This window comes from Miscanthus floridulus, chromosome 10 (genome assembly GCF_019320115.1).
Source record: "Miscanthus floridulus cultivar M001 chromosome 10, ASM1932011v1, whole genome shotgun sequence".
Lineage (NCBI taxonomy): Eukaryota > Viridiplantae > Streptophyta > Magnoliopsida > Poales > Poaceae > Miscanthus > Miscanthus floridulus.
In genome coordinates, this window is record NC_089589.1 from 129846383 (window position 1) to 129860869 (window position 14487).

Consider the following 14487-nt stretch of genomic DNA (forward strand, 5'->3'; position numbering starts at 1 on the left):
GGTGAATATGAACGCGTTTAGGAAAAAAAAACATCCATATCGTTTATACCCCATTTTCAAATTTGGCAGAAAATAGGGGGGAAAGCAAAAAAAAACAATCGAGATAACTGCAAATACAAAATCAAACATGTTGAATGTAGAAATCGGATCGAGACGGAAAGGGATCCATGTATCCCAACCGTTTTCACCCCTAGACAACACTCAGAATCAATCACCACGGTACTACAACCTTGCCTCACACTCAAAACGCTCTCAAACAAGGAGTAAATGTGGCATGGTGTCACGAAGACAACAGAAATAGGGTAAAGTTCGCTTTAGAACCTCCAACTATCACAGAAGTATGGATTTCAACCTCCAACTTCAAAACCGGATAACATTGGCCCTCCAACTCTCGAAAAAGTTCACTTTAGGACCTGGCCGGTTTCCCTGGCGGTTTTGCATGGCACTGTAGCAGTGCTGACGTCAGCGATGACGTCAGCACTTCTTTTTAATTTGCAAAATTGATATCTTTTTATTCGGAGCTTCAAATATAGCAAATAATATATCAATTTTGATCGTCTCGACGAGCTCTTTGCAATGGTGTACTCCGTTTTGTTGTTTGAGATAATTTTATTTCATGAAAAAAATAAATATTTCTACAAAACAAGTTAGAATAACAGAACTCGTGGAATTTGTTAGATAAATAATATTTTTATTATTATGTAACACGAAATGTTGTCTTTTTAGGTTCATTTGACCATAGAATATATAAGTTTGACCATTTTTGAAATGCAATAATTCAAAACTTGTTTTGTAGAAATATTTCTGCTTCGTGTCCGCCCGGTCCGCAAATATTTCTGCAATAATTCAACAAGGGCGCCGTGTCCGTCCGGTTCTGGCTGCACGACACGAGCTTCTGCTTCGTGTGCTGCCACCTCGCGTCGGGCGGGCGCGAGGGCGACGAGGCGCACCGCAACGCCGACGCCACGGAGATCCTCGCCCGGACGACCTTCCCGCGGGGGCACGCGCTCAACTTACCGATGCCGCACAAGATTCTAGACCACGAGTAAGCCACTCACTATTGCTGCTACCTGCTCCCTCAATTCAATCTAGCTATCCACTGCCACTTCATGCGGTCATACTCATGCCATGCCAGCCAGGAAACAGATACGTACAGGTCGGCCGAATGGTCGTCCAGTTCCTGTGTGCTGCAATAGTAGCCGTAGGAAAGGAAAAAGGACAGGTGTACACGAATCGTATACTGTATCGGATTTGGGTACAAGATAAATATAATACTACTACTACCACTAGCTACTTAATTTCACCACAAAAACAGAAAAAAACTACACTAGGAGCGGTAAACATATCGTTTGATCGTGTCATATGTTGACAGTTAGTTAACCGCAGCTAAGGTTAATTCAAAAATATCTAAGCGATCGTGGCAGGTCTGATTGACCATCCAACTCCCTGTTTTATATACTGACTACGTTGGTGTTGTACATATACAAATATACAAAGTATATAAAATACTTGCATACGTCAGCTTAATTGCATAACTTGTTTTGTAGAAATATTTATTTTTTCATGAAATAAAATTATCTCAAACAACAAAACGGAGTACACCATTGCAAAGAGCTCGTCGAGACGATCAAAATTGATATATTATTTGCTATATTTGGAGCTCCGAATAAAAAGATATCAATTTTGCAAATTAAAAAGGAGTGCTAACGTCATCGCTGACGTCAGCACTGCTACAGTGCCATGCAAAACCGCCTGGGAAACCGACCAGGGTCCTAAAGTGAACTTTTTCGAGAGTTGGAGGGCCAATGTTATCCGGTTTTGAAGTTGGAGGTTGAAATTCATACTTCTACGATAGTTGGAGGTCCTAAAGTGAACTTTACCCACAGAAATAACAAGCAAGAAGAGGCTACACTGGATGACTGGATATCTAGATGACAATGGAGGCTAAGACACATAAATATATAATTCGAAAAGAAGATGTTTGTCCTACCGACTGGGTAAGTCACAACAGCTTCATGTTTTAGATCTTCCTTGAGCTGACTCTGCAAACTTGTCTTCAATACGTCTCTGGTTCTACTACCCAACCGAATTTCCTTGAGGCTTGCGAGAAATGCTAGCCCTTGCATTCCCATCAAACCGGAATCGTCGAAATTTATCAGCTCGAGCTTCGGCATTGCGTGTTCTTTAAATAATAGCACATCAGGAAGCCATACTCTGTACTCTAGTACCATGAGACTCGGGAAAGATGGGCCATGGAAAAGGAGCTCGGTCACTGTAAAAGCCCCAAAACGCAGATCTAAAACTTTAAGATTTGGTAGTTGTCCAATAGCTTGTATGGGAACAGCTGAATCAATTTTGGTATCCTCCAGCTGCAACTTCAATAGATTCTGAAGCTTATTGATCCACTCAATTACTCTGACCAGCTTGCCCTCCAGCTTGAGGCTCTCAAGGTGTATTGGCGGCAACAAATCCCCACCCAAATAACTATCTAATCCATGACCCTTCACGGACAGAGATCGGAGTTGCTTGTGACCAGAAATGGCAGACCAGAACTTCTTGCTGTACACTCCAGCCACACCAAGCTTACGTAGCTGAGTAAGCTCTTGAAGCTCTTTCAGAGTGGTCTTGCTCCGTGCAACATTGACAACTCCTAGTGTACGCAGGGCCTTCAATTTTCTCATTCCTCTAGGAGCTTCAACACCCCCTAATACAAGCCTAAAGAAGGCCGATTGTATGTTCAATACATCTCGCCTGTTCAAACCCTCATCTAAAGCTTGTGGCCTCCAACAGAAAAGGCAAATAAGCAAGCAAAAGAGGGTCTGCGATAGACGCATGCGAATGTGGTATAGCAAAGATGTGCAGCAATTATGCTTTCTGATGGGAACATCTTCCTCGAGAAGACTGCCTCTGGAGCCATCTGATATCTCACTATGCCACAAAAGAAAAGCATCTTGGACAATCCTCGCGATGGCATCATAGGATACTCTTGGGTCATCAACTAGGTGATCCTCCATATCTGGAATGATAGATTCAATACTTTTCATGAAAACAGTGCTGCAAAAACCTAGCGAAAAATATGATGATCCTTCATATTCAACGAGATGGTGCATTATATATTCTTCCTGGCCCTGTTGTCTTCTTTCCAAATCATCATCAGATGCAAGAAGGTGTTCTAGCTTCTGTAGCTTGGCGATTGTAGATGGCAATCTAACTATTTTGGTACCTCTACCATCCAGAGTTTGGAGGTGTCTCAGATTTCCCAAAGAACTAGGGAGGCAGAAGATGTTGCAACATCCTCGTATAGATAGGTACCTCAGGTGAAAGAGCTGCCCAACTTCATCAAGATGATGATCTCTTAACCCCAAGGTATCGCCCAAATCCAGCACTCTGAGAAACCTCATCTTAGGCCCCGTTTAGTTCCATCCAAAAACCAAAAATTTTTGCGCAGTACCCGTCACATCGAATCTTGCGGCACATGCATGGAGTACTAAATGTAGACGAAAAAAAACTAATTGCACAGTTAGGTGAGAAATCGCGAGACGAAACTTTCGAACCTAATTAGTCCATAATTAGACACTAATTGCCAAATAAAAACGAACGTGCTACAGTACCCAAAACCCAAAAAATTTTTGGATCTAAACACGCCCTTATCAGAAATAAAAAATGTTTTCCAATCTCCAAACACGGTCAATGACCGTACATGCGACAAGTCCACCATGCTCTCCAGCACATCTTTATCTCTTTTCCAGTTGCTGCCTATGACAAGATGACGTATTGTACCTTGTGCATCGCTCAAACAACACCCTTCCTCTAGAGTGAAAGCAAGGTTTTCCTCCCTAGCCTTTAGCATGCATATTTCACGGATGAGGTCATGAAGCTGGCAAGAATCAATTGCCCCACCATACTGAATTTCCCCTTCACATAGCAAGATCATGCTCCTATCAAAAAGCTCATCAAAATACTTGTCACCAACTTCCTCTGCAGTGATGCCACGCATTTCCCTACAGTAACCCTCAGCTATCCATCTCCTTATCAAACGTTTCCGCTTAATTTTGTAATCTTCTGGAAATATGGACATGTATAAGAAAGCGGACTTGAGATGGTATGGTAAACCGTCATAGCTCCTCATAAGAACTGTCTTTATAGTCCTAAGTTTTGGATTGATGTCTAGTTCAACCCTAATGTGATCATTGACCTTTCTCCATTCTGTGGTAATTTTAGGCTTAGTAGCTAGGAATCCACCTATAGTAGATATTGCAAGGGGAAGTCCATGACACTTCTTCAGGATTAGTGCTGCTTGATCCAACATATCAGGGCCTAAATAGTACTTCTCAACGTTGTCTTTAAACACCTGGAACAAATATAATTAAGCTTATTAAACTTGAAATGAAAAAATGATTATTGTTAACTGAAAATACGAAACGTCAATGATTTGTTTGACCAATAAATCGTTTTATGTTCACAAAATTAGAATTCTAGATTTCAAAATCATGAAAATAGAAAAACAAAATTTTAGCACTCCAAAAAATTCCAAATAAAGAAGTTGTAAATTATAAAGTTGTGATCCCACAAAGCTCTACTATATGACATAAAATTCATCGTATTATCCAACTTCATATTTAAAAGTTTATGAATATTTTTGCCACAACACTCAGTTATTTATAGAAGCGTGCCTCTCAAGAGTGCTGGCTCCCAAAATCAATTGTTACAGGCAGCACGTGTCCTTGGACGCATTGTTGATTTACAGAGGTGGTAAAAAAAAATGTAACATCTGTGTAAACGAAGGGGGGAGTCTCCAATAATTATTTGTGGTAGTGTGTTCTTGGCCCAATGTGAGTTCCTAGTGTTCGGTGCTATGGTGTAAATGGCCATACACTATTTGTGGTGTGGCATGAGGCATCACTAGTAAAAAATTGGGTATAGTCCTGGTTAGGAAACAGGGATCTGGGACTAAAGGGTCTGCAAGGCTAAAAAAATAATTAGCACAAGCCTCCAGCCCCTATGATTCGTGGGACTCAAACCCAAGACGTCATGCATTGCCTCGTACATAGCTTTCCACCACACCTACACAACACGAGACTTTGGATGAGATGCTTTTCTTTTGAACTAATCTGTGGATGATCCTTTAGTCCGGGTTAGTCCAACTCTAGCCAGAACTAATGTGCTGAACCGAAGATCCTTCTCTACTAATGCATTGATTGCGGTTGGAGCATCACAGTTGGTGTCACTACCACAGATCACAACACTACTGCCAGGTCTCAACCGCCCATCACTAGAGGAAAACGAACCACTCAAATTTGAGATCTCAACGTTTACATTCCCTCGTGCATACATACCAATTGGGCCACGCGACACATGTGTCTATACAGTTGACGCTATTCTTTTAACTACACATTTTTTATCTTATATTGTATATTTGATGATACTCAAAACAATCTAAAATGAAAAAGATGTTAATTGCAAAGTTGTAGATCTCGTCAAGTGCTACAATATTGATGTTGACTTTGTCTCCATTGGACATTCTTAATCATTTCAAATCTGATCTAACAAATTATATTCAATATTTGGACTTGTATACCATCTCAAATTAAAAAGTTTATCTTCATTCAATCCCATATGAAGAAGTTATGAATTTTTCTTGTGCAAAACAACTACCAGTACTAGTTCAAGATATGAACCAGTAGTGATAGGTGGACTATCACTGTCGGTTCGTGGCTTGAACCGGCAGTGATAGCACCATGCCTATCACTGTCGATTGTGATATCACTACTGGTTGAAGCCATGAATTGGCAGTGATATACAGCAGTGATGAGGTGGCAGTGAATGTCAGTTCTGTAGCAGTGTGCGGTAACTGGCGTTAAATATAAAAATAACATAGATAATTCATGCATGCATGCAAGACCAAAAAATATATATTTCTCTATTTCAGCTTTTATGAAAATATACTTTTAACCCATTTAAATGCATATTAATATCCATAGTGAAACCAAAGCTTATATACTTAAAGTAACCCCATAAATCTGCATATAAAAGTTACCTAACTTAGTCATTATAAAAATAAAAATAAGCAAACCACTAAATTTAGATCACTTAAAAAATGGAATATCTAAAAATAATGCTTGTATGTGCTGCTAAATTGTCCACTTCAACCACTATTTATAGTTTATAAAAACTAACTCAAATAAGCATATATGATGCTTGCCATCAAGCAGACAAAGAATACATGTATGAGTAAGCGATAAATATATATTTTTAGGTTGGCAATAATGCAAATCTATGCCTTAACAAACCATATACTAATGACATTAACAATTCCTTCTTAATTATATTATTAATCCATGACAATAAATTATCCAAGTTTTTACCATTGATAAATTTATTATTTTTGACAATACACTACAATGTTTCTACAATGGTAGTTTAGTTGTGAGCTCTCTATTCTTATAAAAGTTACTACTACAAAAATATTTCTTTGTTAGAGAAATTCAAAAACTTAACCGCCATGGTGCACGCTAAAGTGATGATTTAGGAAGTTGTAGTAACTAAGGGTTTAGTATACTGTATATATTCCAAATTAAAAAAAAACCTAATAAATGAGAGTTAAAAAAGTACAATAAGAATTCTAACTTAAAATATAAATAAAAAATGTTGAACAAATTCGATCAAATTTTGAATCTCAAAATTCAATTTTTTTTTTGTCGTGAGACATGGAGTATAATAAGTGCTAACGTAATTTAAGCTAGGCTCTCAACTAATCAATATATTGAAAATACATGGACGTGCGAAAACTTACCACGACCAATATTGATTAAGGAATATCAAATTAATGTGTTGCATTGGAGATTACAAAAACCTACATAGCTAAACAGAGGGAATAGTCGTTATCTTACAAAAGCCACTTTATATTCAATATTGAGGGCTCCCGAAGATTTGAATGTAACTAAAGAATAGATTGAGAAAAGACTGGGAAGTTCGAAAGGAAAATGCTCTCGTTTTTTGAGGTCCCGAGAGGGGTGCCGAAGAAAAATGAATATTATAGATCAAGGTTCCATAAACATTATGATCAATAACAAAAAGATTATATACTAGCTAGTGGTCTAGTATTCGTAAGCAAAAAGGAGCAGAGGGGCTTGGGTATCTTGAATCTTGACACACAGAATAAATGTTTGCTAAGCAAGTGGTTGTTTATTCTATATAATGAAGAAGGCTTGTGGCAACAAGTTCTCATTAACAAATATCTTAGCCACAAAACACCAATTAAAATGTTTTCGATTGATTTTACTGGAGTGAAGGATCATTTATTATCTTTATGAAATTTAAGCTTGGGGACAGCTCCCAAATCAGGTTATGGCCTGGAAGATATCCAAGTAGGAAGATGTCCCCTTTAGGCTCAATATCCGAACCTATATAATATTGCTCCGCAATGACATGATATTGTGACAACTATTCTTGGCAATGTACATCTTAATGTCTCCTTTCGAAAGGCATTAGTCGTAAATAAGTTGCTGGAGTGGAAAATTTGGTAGCATGAGTAGCTAATATTGATCTACAATTCTAAAGAGACACTGTTTTTTGTTTGCTAAACAAAAATGGTTCATTCACAGTAAATTCTATGGCTGGATATATTATCAACAAAGGCACAAAAGTTTTCCATGAAGTTTGGTGGCTCAAGATGCTACTTAAAATTAAAATATTCATTGTCCTAAAGAGTGGTTATTCTAACAAAAAATAATTTAGCTAGAAAAAACTAGCGGCAGCAAGGTGCGTGTTCTGTTACTAGAACGATAGAATCCATCACCTGTTTTTTGATTGCATTTACAGCAAAATCTTTTGGCGGTTTGTTAACTTGGTTTTTAGGCTTAGAACTTCCGAGTGACGTTCAAGACCTTTTCCATAGGTGGCACAAAAAGAGGACTTGAAATAAATCTTTGTTGTGATGCAATACGGGTAACAAGGAATATAGTTGTTTTTTAGAAATGCGGACTCAAAACTTTTTTGCAAGTTCTGTTCACAAAAACACGTTGATTACATCAATGGGAACATTTATTGTGGGCTGAAGGCAACATTTATTGTGCACGTCCAAGGTTGTGATGTAATTTTTTTCTTCCTTTGGATGGCCAAATAATGGTAGATTGAGTTTTGAGTTGAATTTTTTTGTTACTATTATGGTGTAATAAGTGGTTTTTTTTCCTATTGGCTACAAGAGATCAAGCTACATTTATTTCCTTTATCTAAAATGATCAATCTCGAAGGCGTCCAAATAACTAGTTACACTAAAGTTACAGCCACTTCAGGCTTGAGAAAATGAGAGAGTTAACTAAAGCACATTTTTTATGTAATTAGCGAACTATATTACATGAATAAATAAACAAAAAGTATGTTCAGAAAGACTTAACAATCCTAATACAAATTATAGTATATCTCTCATGAACCAATAGCCAAAGCAAACTCATTTCATCAGTACAAATAATTGATAATAAAGTGTTCAAATGTACCTTCTTCATGAAGAGGGCAAGTGCCTCTTCTTGGTGGAGGACTTGGAGTTTGTGCGTGTTCATGTCTCCTCCCGAACAGTATCTGGCAACACTATTTTCTCTTGTGGTGACTATGATCCGTTTAGCTTTTGCCAATTGGCCTCGAATCAAGTCCCATTCTTTAGTAGATGACAGGTCATCAAGAACAATGAGACACTCATGCTCTTCTAAAAGCTGATTTAACTTTTCTGGTAAGTCATCCAATCTCATAGTTGCTAGGTTTTTCCTTTCCTGTTTTGTTTCATTTGCTACAGTAGGATCATCTGTCAATAATTGCAAAGCTAAGGTTCTGATGAGCACTTCAGGGTTGAAAGGACGTAGAGCAGTGACCCAAGCACGCTTCCAGCCACCAAGTTCTTGGCTTCGGTAGATGCTTCGGACAAGAGTTGTTTTCCCAAGGCCGCCCATTCCCCAGACAGATATAACTTTGCAGCCTTGCATGTCCATAGGTTGACCAATCAAATCAATCACTATGGATTTCTCTGTCTTTCGCCCAACAAGCACATCATCAATCAGTGCTATTGTCCTAGTGCGATCAAACTTCTTTCCAGCAGTTGAAGTAAAGAAATTATTTGCACCAGTACTCTCTGGTTCTTGATATTCTTCCTGTATCTCACTACTAGGCGTTGCTGGGTCACAGATGGGCACGGGCTCTGATGAAAGGGCAACCTGATGAACACAAACAATTGTTTCAGAAATTTATTCACTTGTGGTCTATACAAGTTCACATTGTTGAGATATCTGTCATTAAGATATTGATATTCACATTACACTTTAAGTAAAAATAATTAATATGCCCACAAAGATATCTAATTTTAAAGATCTCCAACAAAACTTTCACAATATGTAACATTTGGGATTTGCTATGGTACTCCCAAATAATTGTAGACCATTTATTTAGATAGATCTCGATGATGATTATTACATATTACCTCCTAGGAAGTATCAAAGTAATAGGAGAAATATTAATATATTTTTTACTTTAGAAAGTAAAAAAAATAGATAAACTATCTTGCAATTTGATTTATTATATGCATGAATACGGTAACATGCATGCGTGATGGATAATAATGTGATTATTTAGTTTAAAAGATTTTTTTTAATTCGAACAAAAGCAAACGTTTGCACACACAGCTACACACGGCTCATGAGATGATACTCACGGCTCACCACACAGTTGCCGGGTGAGCACAACATCGAGATGCCGGGGTGTTAGAGAGATGAGATAACACCGACACTACATTCCAGATGCACTATGAGAGTGCATCTACAACACCCATTGCGGATACACTACAGAGCGTGTCAGATATCACTGGCACGACTGTTCCTGGATTCAACATCAACTTCTTCAGAAGGCAATAATATGCTCTCCAGATAGGATGATTTGCAGCAAGGACACCCTAATCTGTTGATTAGCTTAGATTGATTGCCATGCATTACTTTCCTTTGTATTTTCCATACGTCATCTGGATTTATTATTTTAATTATTGGGATGGCTATAATTTTTCCCTAATTATTTAATTGTTTTTAGAAATTAAGGGATATGATTCTTTTGTGATCTTACCTCCTAGAAGGTAACGAGAGTACCACATAACATTTTCAAATAGAATAGTGATCATAATGTCATTGGGAGTCATGCATGCAGTAGATCTGAGAATGCATTCTTTTTTATGTTTGTTAAATACTTTTTAAGCTAACTACCAGGATCAACTCGTCTGTAGCATAAATCTGATAATAGATTTGGAACATAATAACAAAGTAACCTGGAATGCATAATCTGTCAAAATTACAAAGATATTTGAGACGACACAAAAAATTCGAGGGTGAGATGCAAGTCACATAAAGAACAGTGCATGCAAGAAAATATAATATGTGTGCATGCAATTTATAAAATGAATTTTCAGTAGAGTTGAAACCATAGTTTTGTTAGATGATTGGTTTATTTCCTGTGCTACCTTCTTGGGATGTTCATTGTTGATCAACTGGCGGTGGTTCACATTTGATTTTCCCTCCACTAAATCAGCAGGCTTTGCTTCATTTTCCTCAAACTTCGATATACCGGCAGTGGTGGTCCACTCCTCTGAGTTCTTTTGTCGGAAATGGAACAAATACAACAACTTGAGCCGCATATAGAAAGGAGACAAAATAATAACTGTAAGATCTTTTTAGATGGAGAATTACCTTCTTATGGAACAGATAAAGTGTTTGGTCATACGGCAGGTGCTTGAGCTCGGACATTTGGTACGGTTGTTCTGTGCATAAGCGTGCAACCTCAACTTGCTGAGTCGACACTATGACTCTGCTCTGTTTCTTGTTGTCAGGGAAGTATCTTCTGATGCATTGCCACTCTTCTACTGTGCGTAGGTCATTTATTACAACTAGATAGCTATTGCTACTCAACTGAGCAGTAAGCGTATGCACTAAATCACTTTGATTCATATTCTCCATCTTCAGAAGAACACTAGCCCCAACATTTGTTACTTCTTCCCCCCCTTGATCATGAAAATTTTCAAAGAACTGCCTTACCATGCTATGAATAAACTCTTTTGGATTGAAAGGGTGAATCAGCCTAACCCATGCCCTGCATCCATACATCGAGGTTACCCTTGGATCATCATAAACCTCATGGATGGCGGCCGTCTTCCCAAGATCACTGATTGTTCCCCACACGGCCATCACCCTAAGCTCCACCTCCTTGGCAGTGAGCAGCTGGAGGAGGTCTGCCTTGGACTTTTTCTGCTCTACGGCAGTAATCATGGCTTGATTTATGCTAAGCACTGCTGCACCATCAGAGTCAGCCTGATCCGCCGCACCGGCAGGCCTGGAGTTTGAGCCATCCTTGATGAGACGGTAGCGCAGGTTTCTGTTGCTTACATCCTCGACCTTGGCCCTTAGCTTCTTAACCTCCTTGGCAATGCGACGGCGATCGCACAAGTTACGGGGGATACACCCCCAGATCGGCTTCTTCCCAGTGTGGAGGCCGAAATCCATGAGACTGTCCTCCACATTGTAGGCCAGGTCGCGGACCTGCGTTACCCAGGTTGTGAGCACCTTGCTCTGGCTTCGTTCCTCATCGGCTGCCATCAGGAAGGACTGCATCATCTGCAGCTCGTCGGTGATGAAGATCACGTCATCCTCAACGCCGAGCTGCAATGCAACCTCCTCTGCGGCCTTGGACTTGGCATAGCTGAGCGCTCCGCCCAGCACAGCCTTGCCCAAGCTCATCGCTGTTGCCTCCATGATTGTATTCTCCTGTTCTCCTGACACACTCGATTTGCAGAAGAAACAATGCTACTATTGTTAACACCAAGCAGCCTCGGATAACTAAGAATGAGGGAGCTGAGCTTTTGGAAGACAAATTTGTCAAGTCTATTTTTTTCCTCACAGGAAATTTTCCTTTTAATTGTTGATGAGTTGAAAAAAGAGGCCTGCATTGAATACATAAATACAGTTTTATTAGGATAGATCAAAGACATCCAGAAAGAAAAATCTAAAAGATAAATGGGTTTACTACTGATGAGCAACTAGTTATTTTGATGAAAAGATTATATTGTTTGAGCACCCTTTGGATGATGATAACAGATTCTAGAACTTAGCATATGTTCTTAGTTGTTACAATGGCTGCTTTGGCTTCCACATCGGCACTGAAGATGTTAAATTTGTAAATCCAAGACATATATGTGCAGTAGTATTGTTTTATAAAACATACAACGCTTGAAGTTAAACTACCAAAATTGGTATATCATAATGTTTCAGTACAAGTGTATATAAATGGCCAAACGGGCCGCCAGGCCTAGCCTGGCATGGCCCGTAAACAACACGCCACGCACGACACGTTCTACCACTTGACCATGCGGATTAGGGCCACGGGCCTGGCCTCTTTGGCCTAGGCATAGCACGCCGAGCCCTTTTCCATGCCAGGCAGGCCCGATAAGCACGACACGTGTCGGGGCAGCCCGTTGCTCATAGCAGGCGGTTGGTAAGAGCAGGAAGGATGCGAGGAAGTGGGGGTGACTGGGTGCGGACGAGTCGAGCAGCCAATGCAACAGTGTTGCTAGGGCAGTTGGGCGAGGAGAATCCATAGAGGCAGCTTCGCGCAGGGCGGTGCTAGGGTGGGGAGAAGCCGAGGTGGGTGCACCGGAGGGGCGGCGAGGAGCCGAGTGTGTGGTGTTGGTGCGGCAAGAGCTGGGATGGCCAGGCATTGTGCTGAGGAGGCGAGGATGCAGCGCCACGTTAGCTAGGCCGAGCGATCGAGTGGATATGGAGAGGCGGGGGGCTTGGACGAGCGGTCGAGTGGATACAGAGAGCGGGGAGGCAGAGTACTGGGACTTGGGAGACATGGCAAGGGCGCGAGGCAAAGAGTAGATGGGCGTCGCTGAGCTGATGTGGGACTACGAGCTGGGAGAGCACAAAGGCAGAGTGTGATGGTCGGCACTAGTGAGCGGATGGATTAGTGGGGATAGCAGGCCTTTGTCGGGCCTATGGAAAAAAAACCATGTCGTGCCGTGCCACCCATGCTTGGTTAGTGGCCCAGGTATTAACTTGTGCATCGGGCTGAACCAGACCAGGCCCGGGTAGTACCAGGCCCTACCGTGCTTGTGCCGGGCCAAAATAATGGGCTTTGTGCTGGGCTGTTGGGCAACGAGCTTTCTGGACAACTATACAAATGTATAAACTAATTTAAAACAACAACTTATGAATATTATTGTAATCGAGTACTATATAACATAAATTGTATTGTGACTGTCATTGCTACATGCTTTGTTAAAACAACATTTTTCCATGCTTGACAAGCTATTAAAATAAATATTTATTCTAATGTATACATGTTTACTTGGTCCATATAGTGAAGCATTCCATTATGCTTACTTCTAACTTAATAGTGGTAAAATATTAAAATTTAGAAACAAATATAGCATACTTTATGGATATTGAATTATTTTTTGTAATAGCTTATATTAGTATTTGCACATAGATCTGGTAGATATCTTTGTTCACTTTTTTTATAATGGGTTGAGGTGGAGAATTCACATAAAAATTAAAGTTGTTACTTTATATTATCTTTTATAGTTTTATATATGGATAATTTGAATGCAAACTTAGGGTCTAATTTGCATAACTTTTTATAATTACATTGGTAGGTATTTATAAAAATTTGAGATTGTGTTATTGTATTATTTTTTATTGGCAGAGGTGGATTATGTAGATACAAATTTACATATTTATTTTGAATTATCTTTCACAACATATATAAATTTAGGGGTTATTTTTAGTTATATTTCATAATAGGAAACGTGGGTAATTTTGATACAAATAAGGAGGTTGTTTTAAGCTATCTTTCCTAATAACGAAAGTGGTAATTTAGATATAAATTTAGGGGGTTATTTGCAATTATCTTTTAAAATGGCAGAGGTGGGTAATTTAGATGCAAAATTATGGGGTCATTGTACAAATTTTTGATAATGGTAAAGGTGGTTAATTTTTTATAACATGCATGCCCGCTTAATTAAGTCTTCACTAATCTATTCACAAAAGAAAAAAAAAAATCAGTAATCTACACAGGCCGAGCGCCGGAACTACCACAAAGTAATGAAGCTGGCCTGCTGGGGTCACATGCACGCACATGTAGTGTTTGTCTTCATCGATCCAGCATTTCACGTGTCGTGTGCACGGTGATCCACTGCTATTGTTTTCACTAGTGGCATCTCTCGATTTACGTACCCTACTCTGCTCTGCTTTGTTTTCGCTAGTTTGAGAAGTTAGATTTTTCTTATATTTGACCAAATTTATAGAAATTCACACCAAATTCTTTCGGCAGCCGAGAACTGCTGCTTTCTCTGCGTTTCTGGAGGGCAGACGTGGGGCTGACTCCCTGCTCACGTTGGTAGCCTAGGAACTTTGGAAGGAGCGCAATGAATTGTGCTTTCCGTGGATCTTCAACCTCGGCCCAGCA

The 14487-nt window shown here is 39.5% G+C and overlaps 1 protein-coding gene across 1 annotated transcript; it reads right to left on the reverse strand.

Annotated features, from left to right (window-relative positions):
• Positions 1-1078: 1078 nt before the first annotated feature.
• On the reverse strand, positions 1079-11789 carry LOC136489611 (disease resistance protein RPM1-like). Its single transcript, XM_066486191.1, has 7 exons — positions 10716-11789; positions 10490-10621; positions 8496-9203; positions 3644-4351; positions 3128-3401; positions 2086-2704; positions 1079-1187 (listed from the first exon to the last, which is right to left on the reverse strand). Exons 1-7 carry the CDS (start codon positions 11772-11774, stop codon positions 1079-1081), a joined length of 3609 nt encoding a protein of 1202 aa, XP_066342288.1. The 5' UTR covers positions 11775-11789.
• Between the last annotated feature and the right edge of the window lie 2698 nt (positions 11790-14487).

Bases quoted from the DNA above. Each gene is read 5' to 3' on its own strand.
- LOC136489611 (XM_066486191.1), bottom strand. From the start codon at position 11,774: ATGGAGGCAACAGCGATGAGCTTGGGCAAGGCTGTGCTGGGCGGAGCG. The intron at 10,622-10,715 runs GTAATTCTCCAT...TTCCGACAAAAG, and splicing joins TTTATCTGTTCCATAAGAAG to AACTCAGAGGAGTGGACCAC. The intron at 3,402-3,643 runs GTGTTTAGATCC...ACGGGGCCTAAG, and splicing joins TTTTTATTTCTGATAAGGGC to ATGAGGTTTCTCAGAGTGCT.